Below are 17821 nucleotides of genomic sequence, written 5' to 3' on the forward strand. Positions count from 1 at the left end.
AATTATCATTGTTTTATAGCCACTAAAATATTAATATCTGGGCATGTTTTAAATGTAGAAAGTAGAACCGCATTAGCATTCTCTAAGAGTGTTCCTATGTTTATTATTTTCTTGTTGGTGCTTTAACAAACTATCACAAAATCAGTGGCTTAAAGCAAGGTAAATTTATTGTATGGTTCTTGAGGTTAGAAGTCTTAAGTGAAATTTATGAGGCTAAAATTAAGGTGCCAGCAGAGCTGTGTTCCTTCTGGAGGCTTCAGGGGAGAAACTGTTTCCTTTCCATTTCCTACTTACGTGGTTACTTGCATTCTTTGGCTTGTAACCCCTTCCTCAAATTACTAGATCCTCTTGGTTCTGTCATCGTATCTCCTACTTCTGACTGCCTCCCTTTATATGGACCCTTATGATCACATTAAGTTTACCCAGATAACCCAGGATAATCTCTGTATCTCCAGACCCTTAGCTTACTCATATGATCAAAGTCTCTTTTACCAAGTAATGTAACATATTCACAGGTTCTGGGGCTTCTGACATGGACATCTTTGGAGGGGGGGGCTTATTCTCTGCCACACCATGTGTCTTATAAACCAAACTTCAAAGGCATATACAATGATCAGTTTTACCCATAAGGAATCTGAGACTTAGAGAGATGAAGGGGCTGCTTTATGATCATCATGTTAGAAATATTTGAATGTTGTTTTTATTTAATATAATAATTACCAATTATATATTGGATAATAATCTAGACACAAAAAGACAAATATGCCATCTCTCCTTCCCCCAGACCTGGGAGCAGCACAGAAGGTTTGGTTCCCAGAAAGATCAGCTGCCAGGACCAAGGACCAGTCATTGCTATGCACATTGATCAATATTGCCCATGACTGGTCTCCATTCGGTGCCTATAGAATAGCTCGTTTTCCCTTATACAGATCAGCCAAATTTAGGACATTCAAACTAGAGTGAGGATTTTTGCAGAGGTCAATATATGACTGGTCAAAAATAACTATTTTTTAAACTGAATGTGTGTATGGTGGGAAGGGTGGATACACACACACACATATATTCAGTTTTAAAGGAAGTTATTTTTGAATACCTTTCTTTCTTCCTTCCTTCCTTTCCTTCCCTTCCTCCCTCCCTCCCTACCTCTCTCTCTTTTCTTTTTCTTTCTTTCCTTCTTCCTTTTTTTTTCTTTCTTTCTTTCTTTCCTTCTTTCTTTCCTTCTTCCTTTCTTCCTTCCTCCTCTCTCCCTCACTCCCCCTCCCTCCCTCCTCCCCTCCCTCCCTCCTTCCCTTCCTTCTTTCTTTCCTTCCTTCCAGAGATTGCCTTATATGTATGCAACTGACAATGTTGATTGCCTACCCAACATCCATTTTGAATTATTTTCCCCTTCCTAACAGAATTCCAATTTTATTTAAGCATTCATGCTCCTCTATGAATTCATGTGCTTGTGGGAATGTTGTCTTCATCTGCAATCCCTGCGGATTCCTCCTGATTGGTTTGAGCCAGTGATTCTCAAAGTTTGGTCCTGTGGTCATTGGGAGGGTGGACTCATTAGACCTTTTCAGGGAATCCACGAGGTCAAAACTATCTTCATTTTAATAATAGATATTAATGAACTTTGTCACTCGTGTTCTCTCATGCATGCAGAATGGAGTTTTTCAGAGGCTACAAGATATGTGATGATATCACCACTTAGATGGCTAATGGAATGTGTACTGTGGCTTCTTTTAAAATGTTCTCAGTTTTCATTTCTAACACAATGGATATTGACAGATCCAAAACAGATATAAATATCCAAAATCTCTTCAAGTTTTTTTTTTTTTTTTGCGGTACGCGGACCTCTCACTGTTGTGGCCTCTCCCGTTGCAGAGCACAGGCTCCGGACACGCAGGCTCAGCGGCCATGGCTCACGGGCCCAGCCACTCTGCAGCATGTGGGATCTTCCCAGACCGGGACACGAGCCTGTGTCCCCTGCATCAGCAGGCAGACTCTCAACCACTGCGCCACCAGGGAAGCCCCAAATCTCTTCAAGATTTTTAAGAGTGAAAATGGATCTTTAGACTAAAAACAAGTCTTAAAAACTGCTGATCTAAGCAAATGCTTGTGGTCCCTCTCCATTGCCAGTGATCGTAGTAGCATAAACCTGGGACACAATCTAGCCAATGAAAAGAAGCCTTCAGGGTAGCTGTGTGTATGTGGTTCTGAGAAAGGATTCTCCATTCCTAAAAAAAACACACACACAGAATTGAGGCAGCTTTTGTTTATGTATTTATGTATTGCTTCTGGACATTGTTGTGTCTAGATGTGATGCCTGGAATTGCACGACCACCTTGTTCCAGCCTGAGGATGAGACAGCCAAAGAGGAGAAACCCTGAAATTCCATGCTCAGAGCTCTCCTTGCCTCTAAACTCCTTGTTATTTGATATAACTCATCCCTGTAATGTTTAAGTATCTGCAAGTTGGATTTCTTGTTACTTGGCAGAAAGCCTCCTCACAAAATATACATTATGCCTAACTCTGTAAACAATAAAAGAAATAAAATCAGATCACTGGAGGGGCTCAGTATGGCTTTTACTCCTTTTGGTACTTCTTTTAACTTCACAGCTAGTAATTCCATAACAGAGTAGAATATATTTCTATAGATTATTTTTGGACTCTGTTAAAAGACTCTCTGTTAGGACATGCAGGGCTCTAGTTTTGCTCCTTTCCTTTAACAGAGTAAACAACATAAATCAAGACACAGGAGTTGTCTAGTTCTGGGCCCACATCAAATAATCAGAACCCTAGGATGAATTCTTTTTGTATTTTTAAATCCCAAAGGAATGAGTTTATACATCAACTTGAGCATCTCAGTGTTAAAAGTCAGAAAAGTGACTTTTCTGTGGAAAATAAGCAGAATTGGCATTGGGAGTATGATATCTAGAATTTTTAATTTGGATATATTGCTAAGGTTTTACCAATCCAGTAGTCACTGTCATATATACATAGAGCTGCTTTTATGTAATACATGTAACTAAGGAACACAATTTAAAAATGAAAACTATAGTTGAGCCCATGAGCTATTCACTGGAGATAATGAATTCTCAAATGGTAGAATTTTGTTGACCGAATCAACTTGGTTATTTTTGTATGTTTCTTGTAATATGAGTGTCTGTCTGTCTATCTATCTATCTATCTATCTATCCATCTATCTGTCCATCTGTCTGTCTGTCTATCTATGTGTATGTATATATTTCTACTTAAAGAAGAGTAATGGAAGACCTACTATGTGCCAGATCCTGTGCAACTGAGACCCATTTAATCATCCAAAAGAATGTATTTATCAACGTCTATGCCCAAAATACTATGTAAGTAAATTGGCAGTCAGTGGTAAGCAAATAAGGAAAACTTCATCATAAAATGGATTGTCTGGAGTGGGGCTTTCATCCTGAGACCTGAAGATAAAGAGCCTGTCATGCAGTATTTGGCAGGCATCTCCTTGGCAGTGTGATGAGCAAAACTACAAGCTCTGACCCTTTAAGCCTATGGCGCCATTACAAACAGAATAGACACTGTGATATGTAGCAACCAAATTTACAGGGTCACTCAGGTTCCATAGAAACTATTTAGTTAGCTTTAGGTAACAAAGTACTTAGAACAATGAAGAGAAATATTCGATGAATACCATTGGCAGAGCTGCAGGAAATATTCATGAAGTTCTCATCAGGATTGGGCTTCATCAAAGAGAATTCCACATAATGTGTTGTGAGTGCGAATGTAAAAGTAAAGAAACTAAATGCTTGTAAACGGCCAGAATAAAGTTTTAAATATATCTAAACATCCCTGATAAGGCTGAATTACTGTTGATATTAGGAAACAATTATTTTTTATTTATTAATTCCTTTTACGGTTTACAAAATGCTCTGTGTGTTAGACACTGTGTCCTAGTTGGTGGGGCTGGAAATTAGAAAGGGACAGGTTTCTTGAAAGCAAGAATCTGCCAATCTTGTTGAAGGACAGACTTGTAAACATAATGGTGAAATAAAAGAAGTGCCTTAGAAGTAATCAAATGCCTTGGGAACATGGAGAAAGTACTTTCCTAACTCCACCTGGCCCCTGCCTATCTTTTCAACGTCGTCTTTTGCCTTACTTTAAGGTAGAGTTAACTTGATTATTTAGTGTTTGAAATGTGATGGACTTTCTCAGTCTAGGCTTTGTATAGGCTTTGCTTTGTGTCTGGAACTCTCTGCCCACCCTCTCATGCATGATTATTGTCTATTGATCACCTAATACATTGTTTTCCAGACCATCTTTCCTAAATTAATGTTTCTCAAAGTGGGGTTCCTGAACCAGCCGTATCGTAAGTGTCTAGGAATGTATTTTTAAAATGCAAATTCTTGGATACCTCCACATCAGACCTACTGAATGAGATTCAAAGATATGAATTTTCATACATTTCCCTGGAAAATTAATTTGCATACTAAATTTGATCCCCACTGTCCTAGATTGTGTCAGGGGTCTCTTCTGTGGTACCAGAGCCACAATGATGTCTTCCTCCCATAAGACTTATTGCCTGAAATCATTGCTGGTCTGTTAAATATGTCTGCTAGCTGACAATTGTAAGTCCACTGTCTCACACATAGTGTGATTCTCATAGGTGACCAATAAATAGATGTAGGTCTAACAGAGAAGGAGCGGATGTTATCCAGGTAGTTAAGGGACAGAAGGGCCTTCCAGGCAGAGAGAACATGTGCACCTACTAAGAGAAGAGTGAGAAGTTCGGTTCTATGTAGCACAGATGAGGCTGGCTGGGTGGGTGGGAGTTAGCTAGTGAAGGGCTCTAAGTCATGCTATGGAGGTGAGGTTTCTTTTCGCCTTATCAACAATCAATACCTACAGAAAGCTACTAAATATGGCATAACAGAGAAAATAAGGACAGAATACAAGAGACTTAGGTATCAGACCTGGATTGGCCACAGACTGGGTAATTTGCTTTAAACAATTACTTGACCTTGTGTCTTAATTTTCCTAACTGGTAATTGGGTATAATTATCTCACACTTTCTTATTTTACAAGGATGAATATTTACATAGGCTGTACAAATGTGCATACCATGAAAAGCATAAAAGCATTAAGTAAATGCCAAATATTTTTTAATACAGTTTGACGTTCCTCTTTCAGGATTAAAAGCTTTATTTGAGAGACATGAATATTCCCGATAGTTAAATTTTCAGACTGTTTCTCTATTACCAAAAGCCACAAAGTATTCTTGAGGGAAATACTCTTTATTTGTATATATCACTTATATCTTCCATTAATATCAAGTTCTTTATTTATGTTTTGTGATGGTACATTTTACTCTCTCGTAAGTCCAGGTTGTGTAGGTCTGAATGACTTGTATTTTGACACTTCATGTTTCAAATGTCATTGACGGCTTTTGACATATAGCAAATGTCATATTTCATCTTACAGCAATGTCTGTTCTTAGCAAATTGCTGATCTTTTCTTTTTCATTTTTTAATATCCAGAAAAAAAAAGAACCTGCCTAGGTTGGCTCTATCACTCTCTTAGTGTCAAACAATTGTGACTGTGTAAAATGTTTCACATTCTGGGGCTAACATTGGTTCTGTGCTATTTTCCTTGGCATCACAAAATCCCCTAGTTTTAACAGAGGGACATAGCTTTGCTTTGTGTGTTTGCAAATTAATGTAGATAGTCAAGTTTTCAGATGCTTAAAGAAGTTAGTCTACACTAACTTAACCAACTGAGTCATTCAAAGTTTTAATAGTACATATATTCAGTTATGAGTCAGTATGAAGTGGAAGTTTAGTCTTTACGACAAGCACATAAGCATTTACATCTTAGTTTTCTCATATAAATGCAGTATTACTTGGACATGTTGAGGGCCCTTGAATCTAGGCAAAGGCTTTTGGAACTCTTTGGAAGAGTAGTAGGAAGAATAATGATGATGATCATGAAATAATCATCATCATAAATGCATGTACGGGCACTGAGCTAGGAATCATGCTTTTTATATTCATTTCCACCACAATTCATGTTGTCAGTACTATTTATCACTATTTTACAGTGGACAAATCTCAGAAATGAGAAAATACAAGTCATATGTTCAAGGGCATAATTCATCAGCTTAGGTCTACCTACCTCCAATCCATGCTATTTCAGCACACCATGCTGCTTCTACGTCAGTATTTGAGGGCAGGGAGATAGACTCTAATGAGAATCAGAAGTGATATTTCAGTGATATTTAAAGTGCGTTGGGAGGTATAAACTATGTCAATTTCAAATAAGAAATTTTCTTTGTAAGATATTTGTGGTTTCTCAAGGAGATGGTATACATTATATAAGGAGAAACCTTGCAGTTCTTCCTGATTGGATGGGACTCTTATATGTTAGCAGAAAACCTTGGGAAGAATGAGAAAGAGAACAGTGGCATTTTCCAGTGGTACGGCCTTTGTTTGCATTCTCATTCAACCACTTCTGAGTAGCCACATTCACTGTTAAGTTTGTCTTCCATATTTATTCTGTAGCTCAGCCCATACAATAGTTCCCTTGCCTAGTTCCTTATAAATTGAATGCAATTATAACCTAAAATTGAATAAAATGACTTAGAAAATGCATTATTTTTAATATGATCAAGAGTTTAGAATGACTTGTGCTTTCCTTAGTTTTTGCATCCTATTTCTTCTTAGCTAATTTATGTAACAGTATCTTACAAAAATACCTAGGATATTTTTGGAAGGATTTTAGGGAGGCAACATAGCTTACATAAAGAGTTTGGCATTTCAAGTCATAAAGACTTTGGTTTAAATCTCAACTTTGCCACATGAGCTTCTGTATATATTTTAACATTAATAGTGTCAGCTTCTTCACTTGTATATTTTGGATGATAATAACATATACATGGAAGGGAAATAGAAATAATATTTTAAAAACAATTATTGTAAATATAGAGTGACTTGGTGGATAAAAAAAAACAAGACACATATACATGTTGCCTACAAGATACTTACTTCAGATCTAAAGACACACACAGAAAGTGAGGTGATGGAAAAAACATATTTCATGCAAATGGAAGTGAAAGAAAGCTAGGGTAGCATACTGAAATCAGATAAAATAGACTTTAAAATAAATACTGTTACAAGACACAAAGGACAGTACCTAATGTAAAGGGATCAATCTAACAAAAAAGTTATAACAATCATAAATATATATGCATCCAACATAGGAGCACTGAAATAAAGCAAATATTAACAAGCATAAAGGGAGAAATTGACAGTTATACAATAATAGAGGACTTTAATACCCCATTACATAAATGGACAGATCATCCAGACAGAAAATCAGTACAGAAACACCGGTCTTAAATGACATATTAGACCAGTTAGATAAATAGATATATACAGAACAGTTAATCCCAAACCAGCAGAGTACATATTCTTTTCAAGGGCACATGGAAAATTTTCCAGGATAGATCACATGTTAGGCCACAAAATAAGCTCTATAAACTTAAGAATATTTAAATCACATCAAGCATCTTTTCAGACCACAATTGTATGAGACTAAAAGTCAAGAAAAAAATGCAAAAAGACACAAACATGTGGAGTCTAAACAGCATGCTAATAAACAACCAATGGATCACTGAAGAAATCAGAGAGGAAATTAAAAAAAATACATGGAGACAAATAAAAATGGAAACACAGTGATCTTAATTCTATGGGATGCAGCAAAAGCAGGTCTAAAAGAAAATTTTATATCAATACAAGCCTACTTCAGGAAATAAGAAAAATCTCAAACAGTCTAACTTTACACTAAAAGAGCTAGAAAAAGAAGAACAAACAAGACCCAAAGATAGTAGAAGGAAAGAAATGAAGATCAGAGCAGAAATAAATGAAACTGAGCCAAAAAAAAAGAAAATATCAATGAAACTAAGAGCTGGTTCTTTGCAAAGCTGAACAAAATTGAGAAACCTTTAGCCAGACTCATCAAGAAGAAAAGAGAGAGGCAGCCCAAATAAATGAAATCAGAAGAGAAAGAGGAGAAGTTACAACTAACACCACAGAAATACAAAGGATCCTAAGAGACACCTACAAAAATCATATGTCAGTAAAATGAACAACCTAGAAGAAATGAATAAATTCCTAGAAACCTACAATCTCCTGAGACTGAAATCAAGAATACTAAATATGAACAGACCAATTAACAGTAATGAAATTGAATCATTTAAATTTTTTTTAAATAATTAAAAAAAATTATCCCAATGAACAAAAGTCCAGGACCAGATGGCTTCAAAGGTGAATTCTACCAAATATTTAAAGAAGAGTTAACACCTGTCCTTCTCAAATTATACCAAAAAATTGAAGAAGAAGGAATGCATCTGGATTCATACTATGAGGTGAGTATCACACTGATGTCAAAACCAGAAAAGACCTGCACACACGAAAGGAAGAAAGAAAGAGAGAGAGAGAGAAAGAAAGGAAGGAAAGACGAAAGAAAGAAAAGAAATGAAGGAAGAAAGGAAGGAAGGAAGGAAGGAAAAGAAAGGAAAAGGAAAAAAGTAAATTACAAGCCAAACTTGTAACTTCTGAACGTAGATGCAAAAAAATCCTCTATATATGCACTATATTCATGGATTAGAAAAATGAATATTATTAAAGCCATACCCCCAAAGCAATCTAAAGATTCAGTTCAATCCCTATCAAAATTTCAGTGGCATTTTTAACAGAAATAGGACAAATAATTCTAAAATTTGTATGAAAACACACACACACACACACACACACACACACACAGATCAATGGAACAGAATAGCAAACCCAGAAATAAACCCACACTTATATGGTCAATTAATCCACATCAAAGTAGGCAAGAATATACAATGGGAAAAAATATTTTCAGTAAATAGTGCTGGATAAAACTAGACAGCTATATGCAAAAGAATCAAACTGGATTAATTTCTCATATCATATACAGAAACAAACTAAAAATGGATTAAAGACTTCAATGAAGACCTGAAACCATAAAGCTCCTAGAAGAAAACAAAGGAAGTACACTCTTTGACATCAGTCTTAGCAATATTTTTTTGGATCTGTCTCAGGTGAGTGAAACAATAGCAGAAATAATTAAATGGGACTACATCAAGCTAAAAAGATTTTGCACAGCAAAGGAAACTATCAACAAAATGAAAAGGCAGCTTAGTTGGAAGAAAATATTTGCAATTGATATATCCAACATGGGATTAATATCCAAAATATACACAGAACACAATTTCAAAATATTAAAAATATGAGTAGAGGACATGAATAGACTTTTTTTTTCAAAGAAGACATACAGGTGACCAACAGAAACATGAAAAGATGCTCAACATCACGAATCGTCAGGGAAATGCAAATCTAAACCACAATCAAATACCATTTCACATTTGTCAGAATGGCTGTTATCAAAAAGAACAAAAAATAATAAGTGTTGGTGAGGATGTAAAGGAAAGGGAATTCTGGTGTGCTTTTGTGGGATTGTAAGTTGGTTCAACCACTATGGAAAACTGTATGGAGATTGCTCAGAAAGTTAAATATGGAATTATTATATGATCTAGCATTTTCATATCTGGGTATTTACCCAAAGAAAACAGAAACACGAATTTGAAAAGATCTATACACTCCAATGTCATTGAAACATTATCTATAATAACCAGGATATGGAAACAACCTAAGTGCCTATGCCCATGGATAGATAAATGGTTAAATTCATAATTTGCTACAACATGGATGAATCTAGAGGGTATTATGCTAAGTGAAATGTCATACAAAGACAAATACCATATGATCTCACTTATTATGTGGATTCTAAAAAACTAAACAAAATAAACAAACAAACCAAACAATGAAAACAGTCATACAGAGAAAAAACTGGTGGTTTCCAGAGGGGGTGGGTGGGGCAGGTGGAGGGTGGACAAAATAGGTGAATGGGTTTAAGAGATGCAAACTTCTGGTTATAAAATAAATAAGCCATGGTGATATAATATACAGCGTAAGAAATATGGTCAATGATACTGTAATAACTTTGTTTGGGGACAGATGGTTACTAGATTTATCATTGTGATCATTTCATAATGTACACAAAAGTCAAATCACTCTATAGTGCACCTGAAACTAACATAATACTGTACATCAATCACATTTCAATAATTTTAAAAATATTACATTATTATATAGTAGGTACCCAATAGGTGTTGACTATTGAACAAATGCATTTTTAGCAAACAACTGTTTCTTACCACATATTAGGTAACAAATTTATAAGAAGTAAATATAATCTGGAACCATCTTAACATTTTTTTTTTGCCTCTCCATATGTGTAAGAATCTGAGAAATCATTATGCCAGGCCTCATACTGAGAGTATTTTCTGCTATCAAGAACTCTTGTTTTCTTCATTTCTTTTCAGAACCCTCTCAAGGTTTGCATGCTTTTTATACATCTAGAATAAATTAACTTTCCTAGAGATAAGACTTGATCCAAAACATTTCTTCCATTAAAGAGAGGTGGTCATTTTCTGACATTTCCCCCTATTTATCCATGTGCCGAATCTTTTACCTGACACTTGGATTCATGGTGGTCAGAATAACGATATCCTTCAAAGACCTTGTCACCAATACAGGCTTCTTTTTAACTGAATTCTAGGAATAAGATCTGGCAGTTTTGACTTAGACCCTTAAGGCATAGCTGCAGTGACATGTCACTTTCCACTGCTTTGAAATCCCACGAGGAAAAAGTCTTCATACAAGTTTATGCTTCCCTTCTCTTGTCTTCCTTCTGTAAATACTTCTGATCTCTAACTCTATCCCATGAAAACCACCAATCAGTAGCTAATGTGCATTCTGAATTACACTAGGGTACATTGAGTTCTGTTGACACTCGACAAATAGCACTTAGTCTTAATTAAAGCTTTTTGGTGTGGAAGACTTTTGCATAACAGTGTTTGAGTAGTCGCTTATGCTCATAATCTCAGTCTTTGTAAGCATAGAATGAGAAATAGGCATATGTGATGCTTTCATGAGTACGTAACAAATAGGTACCACCACTGTAGGATATTTACAGGAATATTTGGAAGACCACAGTTTCCTCCCCACCCCTGCCCCATGTTCTTACACACTTGAAGAGTGTCGATTCACATCTCTATTAATTTTGATTATCATTAACTGGAAAGTTCTCACAGAATCTCAAGAAGAATGGAGTGGTAGGAAGAATAATGACCCACAAAAATAGCCAAATCCTAATCCTCAGAACCTGTGAATATGTTAAGCTAACTGGTAAAGAAGAATTAATGTTGCTAAGTAGCTGTCCTTAAAAGAGGAGATTGGGGCTTCCCTGGTGGCGCAGTGGTTGAGAGTCCGCCTGCCGATGCAGGGGACACGGGTTCGTGCCCCTGTCCTGGAAGATCCCACATGCCGCCGAGCGGCTGGGCCCGTGAGCCATGGCCGCTGAGCCTGCGTGTCCAGAGACTGTGCTCCGCAACGGGAGAGGCCACAAAAGTGAGAGGCCCGCGTACTGCAAAAAAAAAAAAAAAAATAGGGAGATTATCCTTGATTAACTGGCTGAGCCCAGTACAATCACAAGAGTCCTTAAAAGTGGAAGAAGGGGCAAAAGAAGAGAATTAGTATTAAAAGTGACTTTGGAAGAAAGATACACAGAAGTGCAACATTGCTGGCTTTGAAGATACAAGAAGGGGGCTATAAGCCAAGGAATATGGGTAGTTTGGGGAGTTAGAAAAGACAAAGAGATGGGTTATTCCCTGGAGGCTCTAGAAAAAATGCAGATTAACAGCAGCTCGATTTTAGCCCAGTGAGACTGGTATCAGACTTCTGCAGAGATGTAAAACAAAACATTTGTGTTGTTTTATGCTGTTTAAGTTTGTGCTAATTTGTTACAATAGCCACATAAAATTAATACATGATTTCTTTTCTTTTCCTGTAAGAAGAGAGTGATGATAAATTAGCAAGGTTTACATGGGTGTTGAAGGGGGAGACAATAATGAGGACAAAACTAGAAAAAGCACTGTTAAAGGATGTTAATTTCTCATTTTGATCCATATGTCCGTTATATGTCTCCCCTAAATGTGGCCAAAAAAGTGCTTTGTTGGTGATCCCTGGCAGCACTCTTTGATCACTTATGATGGAAATAAATTATAATTTACCTGATAGAGAGGAAAGTCCTTGTCCTCTTCCAGAAAATAAACAGATTATCATAATAAAATATCTATCTGAACAATCTAGGTCTGTTGAAACTGTTATGCCTTAAAGGGGGGAAAAAAAGGTTCATCCCGTATTGTAGTTTTATGTAATTGCATCACAGCAATTAGTCCAAATGATCCTTGTTAAAATAAAGAAATGGGCTACTGAACAATCTTACCACAAATCTTGAAGACAATGAGACATTTGATCTTGTCGTGAATCATAAATGATTGCCTCATTATATTTTATAAAGACTCAAAGATACTTTGAGAGATTGATTTCTGTCATAGAAAATCCACGCTCACCGATCAGTACCACGGACAGAACTAAGCATGTGAAAATCTTGACTAGAAGGTCGGTGTATAAGCTGCTTAAAACACCAAACATGATAAACTTCTGAGAGGACCACTTTGCATTCTAACCGCACTGTCTTCCTCTTTTCATTTTTTTCTTGCTATCATTTTGAGTGAAATGTTATAATGAGCTTTGCAGTATGCTTGAATTAATCACCAGAATCCATAAATAGATGGTGATGGAGATAATGATCTAAATTCTATAAAACATCTAGAGTGTAGAAGAGATTTACTAAGTATTCGTTACAATTCATAAAATACATGAATGAAAATTTAGAAGTTTGAAACATTATCTCAAACCAAGATAGCCCTAGCAATTTTCTATTATATGTAGTTGATATACTGACACTGGTAGTGGGGGTAGAGTTTGGAAAGAGAAGATAAAGAGAGATGGGGGACAATTTCCTTTATTCAAAAAATAACGAGGCAATTTCTGTAATTTCAGACATTACTTAAAGTAGATATGGAGCATAGTTTAAAAAAACTGTCTTTCATGTTGCAGAGAATCTTGGATTGGATCCTGAAGTTGCTAAAGCAAACACCCTGGGTTTTGTTGGTTGTCTGGCTTCAGTCCAATACAACCATATAGCACCACTGAAGGCAGCCCTGCGCCATGCCACCACCGCACCTGTAACCATCCAAGGGATATTGACAGAATCCAGCTGTGGCTCGATGATGGATTCGGACTTGAATGCAGTGACCACGGTGCATTCTTCATCAGGTGTGCAAGAAAATACTCAAGGGAACTTCTCTCACCAGTGCTACTTTGATGTCTTCAAGAAGCTTCCAGGCTAAAGGCTAATATTACCCAATTCCTTACCTTGTATGATTACAGGTGGTTAAGAATTATGACTGATTTCTTAGTGATATTTAATATGCTTAGATAATCCTAATTTTAATGAGTAGTTAGAAATAGATATATGTGTATATATTTGACTGTATGTACATTAACATATATGTTATTTAAAAAAAGAGCAACAAGCTTGAAGGCACATTGATCTGTGTTGAAATCCTTGCTCTGACACTTATTGGTCTGGTGACGTTGAGTTACACACATTTTTGAATAACAATCTGAAAATGTATATATATATATATATATTCGTTATCATTTAAGTGGTTGCTGCTCTAAGGATTAAAGAGTTTAGGGGTCGGGAAGGCAGGCTGGTTGTTGATCTATCAATAATACAATTCATGTGATTGAAAGCGACCTTCCTTGATAAAAGGAAAGTCCCACAGGACTACCATCCATATACCTTCTCTTATTTTGCCGCTTCCTGAAATACCTTTTCTTAGTCACTGTCATCCTAGGTGTCTTGGATGTTCTTAGGATTTATTTTAATCAGGTGTGGTCATCAATTGCCGAATAAGTTATGAATTACAAGCAAAGAAAGGGCACAGAGTTTTGCTGCTGCCTGCTCATCACCAGTCTTGGTGTTTTCTTGGCAATGGTCAGGTATGCATACTAGAAAGAACCTGAATACGACACTCGGCTAACCTTGATTGGAATTCTGAATCTTCCATGAATGAATTACAGAACTTTGGGCAGGTTACTTAATGGCTTTGATATAATTTCCTTATCTGTGAGATTGGAAAAAATTATAAACATGTTGTAGTCATTTCCTGAGGATTAAATGATACAGCAATACTAATGAGAGGCGCTATATAGGTCTTGACAATTTTATGTGCACTATATGTATACCTATAGGATCATTAACTCCCTTTAATACATTTGCAGATTGCTATTTAAAAAATGTATGTAGCTCACTGTCACCACACCAATAAGTGTCAGAGCTAGGATTCGAAACCAGGTCTATGTGCCTTCAAACTTGATGCTCTTTGTTTTTTTTACACCGTATATGTTAATGTACATATAGTAAAATGTGTGAGGGTTTCTTGGGGGTGCTAATTCACCAGCAATTTGCCCTTTCCTGCCAATGGAGTCAGAAATCTATTGTAATTAAAGAAACCTCTGAATCAGAGGCAGGTGCGCTTGAGGGAAGAAGTCGTTGACAGGCATAGGGACTGTCCAGCAAATAATAAAGGGACTTCAAGGGTAGGCTGAGAGGTAAGCTGTAGGCCAAGGCAGATACGAGCAGACTACCACCATCATGTCTTTTAACCTCTTGTCTTACAACTTACATAGAAATGAACAGGGTCATGAAACTACGGGGTGTAAGCAGTATACTTAAAATGCTTTTTTGGGTATGTTTGCCTTCCTTCCAAAATGCCAACTATTTGAGAGCACCTGGTCTAATACACCTGTGTCATCACAACGCCATATTTCAGATCTTCTTCTAGGACTTTGAGTGTCTTTTACACCTTTCAGATCATTTTGGGAAGACAGATGAGCGGGAACCACTCACCAACGCAGTGCAAAGTGACTCGGCTCTCATAGGAGGTAAACCATTCTTTGTGGCAGAAAGCAGAAAAGACATCAGTGGTTCTGTGCTCTGGAGGAACTTACCTGAATCCTTCCTCAGTGTGGCTATCCAGCACCCAGAACCCTGCATATCTAAGAACGTGAGGTTTTTCATGAATAATCACACATGCTGGGATGATCAAAGGTACCCTCCCCTCCAAGCCCAGCACCAGCAGCTCTATGAAGGGATCCCTCCCTGAACCACCAGGCAGCTGAGCACATAGTCAACAGCTGGATAATTTACTTTGAGACAGGCAGCGTGCATCCTGTTGATCTCATCCATTTGTCATTTTTCCTAAAGCACAAAGCAAACTAATAAAACTACATATGGGAAAAAGCCATGTTGGGGCAGACAGATGGGCAAAGCTGTAGTGCTGTTGGGTTTTCTCCACCAAGTGGATCTAATGAACACGGTGAAGCCCATGGGACTGCAGTTTCCGATCTAGCAGCACATATGGTTACAGAGGAAGTTCTTGTCCGCTCTGCTGTGAGCTCCGCTCTGCCTCCCACCCCCATTGCTTTTCCATTTTCTCACAGCCTCTTGGCCTCCCTGCTCTGTATCCTGCCTCAGCTTGGCTGTTGCCTCCAGGAACTTGATTTTTCCATCTGGGTCTTGCAACACGGAATGACTCCCAAACGTGTTTAATGTAAGATGCCTGTGAGAGACAGAATTCATTTCCATCTGAGAACCATGGTCCTCACAGGTGGCCCCATCTCTGCTTTCTGACAGGCTAGATGGACTAATTCACACCAGATGGAGTTCTGCTCTTAAAAGTCAACAGTAACCATTTATTTAACTGCTATGGAAAGAACCCCCACTATGGGTCAGGACCAGTGCTAAGTACAAGAATACAAGGCTGAAAGATATGGATGCTGCCCTGCAAGAGCTCACAGCTTGGTGGGGGCAAGGTGGGGTGGGCTGGGTAAACAGGTAACAATAGAACCAGTGAGTAGTGTTTTAGGCTGGAAGGACAAGTGGCAAGGGGAGCACAGAAGTGCATTGTTACAATAAGGTTGTGAGGAAACACACACACACACACACACACACTTTTCTTAAGGAAGTTCTTCAAATGTCTGATCTGAATATCTACTTCAGGGTAAAGAGTCCAAGTTGATTTTTGTTTGGCGACAAGAAATATAGGAAACCATTTGGTGCCTGTTTCTCTTCCTATAATTTCTCATTCGACAAATGGAGAAAAGACTTTTGTGACTGCTGACTTTTTCCCACCCACGTACAGGCTTCTATGAGTCTGTTTAAGGCAGGAAATTCATCCCAACCCCTGAGAAAAATTCCTGGAGGTTCACATCCTCCCACCCTGAATAGAGTAGAAACTGGTTCTGTATTTCATCTCTAAATGCTGCAGCTCATTCTGGGGTATCACTCACTATATCCAGTTTATTTCTAGGTTTGTTAACTTACCTGGTTTTACTCTGCCTTGTAAACTTTGCTGACTTTGCTATTCCCTTCTCAAGACCCTTCCTGGCAAGGGTAGGGACAAGACCTTAGGGTCAGTGAGGACAGCTTGCCAAGTAGGTCCCATAAAATCACATACAATCAAACTAGGATAGTATCTGACACAACAGGGCAGAAGTTTGCCATTGCAGTTGACTCTGGAGGACAGAGGAGTACCATCTTCAAACGAGCCTATACCTTGCAGAGTGCACAGCAGGGTAGAATGCCCTGAATATTTAGTAAGCATTTCATTATTAATAAAACATTTTTAGCAAAGCAAAAATATACCATAAACAAGTTTACATCCATAGAGCATGTATTGGGAAGTGAGATATCTACATATTTTCTAGGATGCTAAAGTAGTTCTAAGGTACTTATTTGCAAGATGACAAAGAAATGTGCTAATGAAAAATGATTCAGACACATTCTTTAAAGCAGGTCTTAAAGGAATTTACTAAGAGATCCTTTGCTAGTCTGATTCCATATCTATTTGATGGCTTTCTTAGTCCATTAAATAAAACCTCCTCTTATTGAAACCGGCTTGAGCACTCACTAGCCTGAAAGAGGAGGTTTTTTTGTAACTGAAGCCTGAATGCATTTCAGCCTGTGTTTATTTCTGGACCTGCGGCAGAGTTTGTTGTTTGTTTGTTTTTTGTTTGGTTCTTTCTCCTAAGTGCCTTTCTTGTCTACTTTGCATTCTCTCTCTTGACCAGATGATCTGTGATAATCTCCCTCTCTCTCTTGTCCCTCTTTCTCAACAGGAGTAATAGCAGTGGTGATATTCATCATCTTCTCAATCATTGGCATCATGAGTCGTGTCCTTTACCAGCATAAGCAGTCACATCGTACCAACCAGATGAAGGAGAAGGAATATCCGGAAAATTTGGACAGTTCCTTTAGAAATGACATTGATTTGCAAAACACAGTGAGCGAGTGTAAGCGGGAATATTTCATCTGAAAAACTGCAGGACCACCTCATACTCTTCCTTTGTTGCTCATTTTTGGTTCCTCCTTCTCCTCTTTCTCCTATCTTTCATTTTGCTCATTTTCTTTCTCTGTTTTCCTTTTATTTTTGGAACATACCTGCATTCACCACAGCATCTATCCCCTCGAACCAGCTCAGAATGCCAGGCAGCTGTGGCCACTGCCTTCCTCTGTGACACACTTATAATGGTGAAAACGATCATTCAAGAGACTGATTACTTTAGACAAGGAAGAGACACATGTGTGCACATGTCCATATTCAGTTCCATATTTCCACTTTCTAAGATGCAGCCTTCAGTTCTGCAACCATTCAGTCTTTCAGGCTTACCTTGAACCTGAGCTCTGACTTTGGCATGAAGCGGTCATCCTCAACACCCTTCCCCATTTC

General features: G+C 37.7%; 1 protein-coding gene across 1 annotated transcript in view; it reads left to right on the top strand.

The window, feature by feature from the left end:
• Positions 1-17407, top strand: part of CNTNAP5 (contactin associated protein family member 5) — an 852083-nt gene extending 834676 nt beyond the window's left edge. The window contains exons 22-24 of the mRNA XM_024743412.1: positions 13080-13298; positions 14904-14975; positions 17211-17407. Coding sequence (XP_024599180.1) covers positions 13080-13298; positions 14904-14975; positions 17211-17407 — 488 coding nt within the window. The remainder of the gene's footprint in view (positions 1-13079; positions 13299-14903; positions 14976-17210) is intronic.
• Positions 17408-17821: the final 414 nt, after the last annotated feature.

Source organism: Neophocaena asiaeorientalis, unplaced genomic scaffold, assembly GCF_003031525.2.
Source record: "Neophocaena asiaeorientalis asiaeorientalis breed wild unplaced genomic scaffold, Neophocaena_asiaeorientalis_V1.1 scaffold187, whole genome shotgun sequence".
NCBI lineage: Eukaryota > Metazoa > Chordata > Mammalia > Artiodactyla > Phocoenidae > Neophocaena > Neophocaena asiaeorientalis.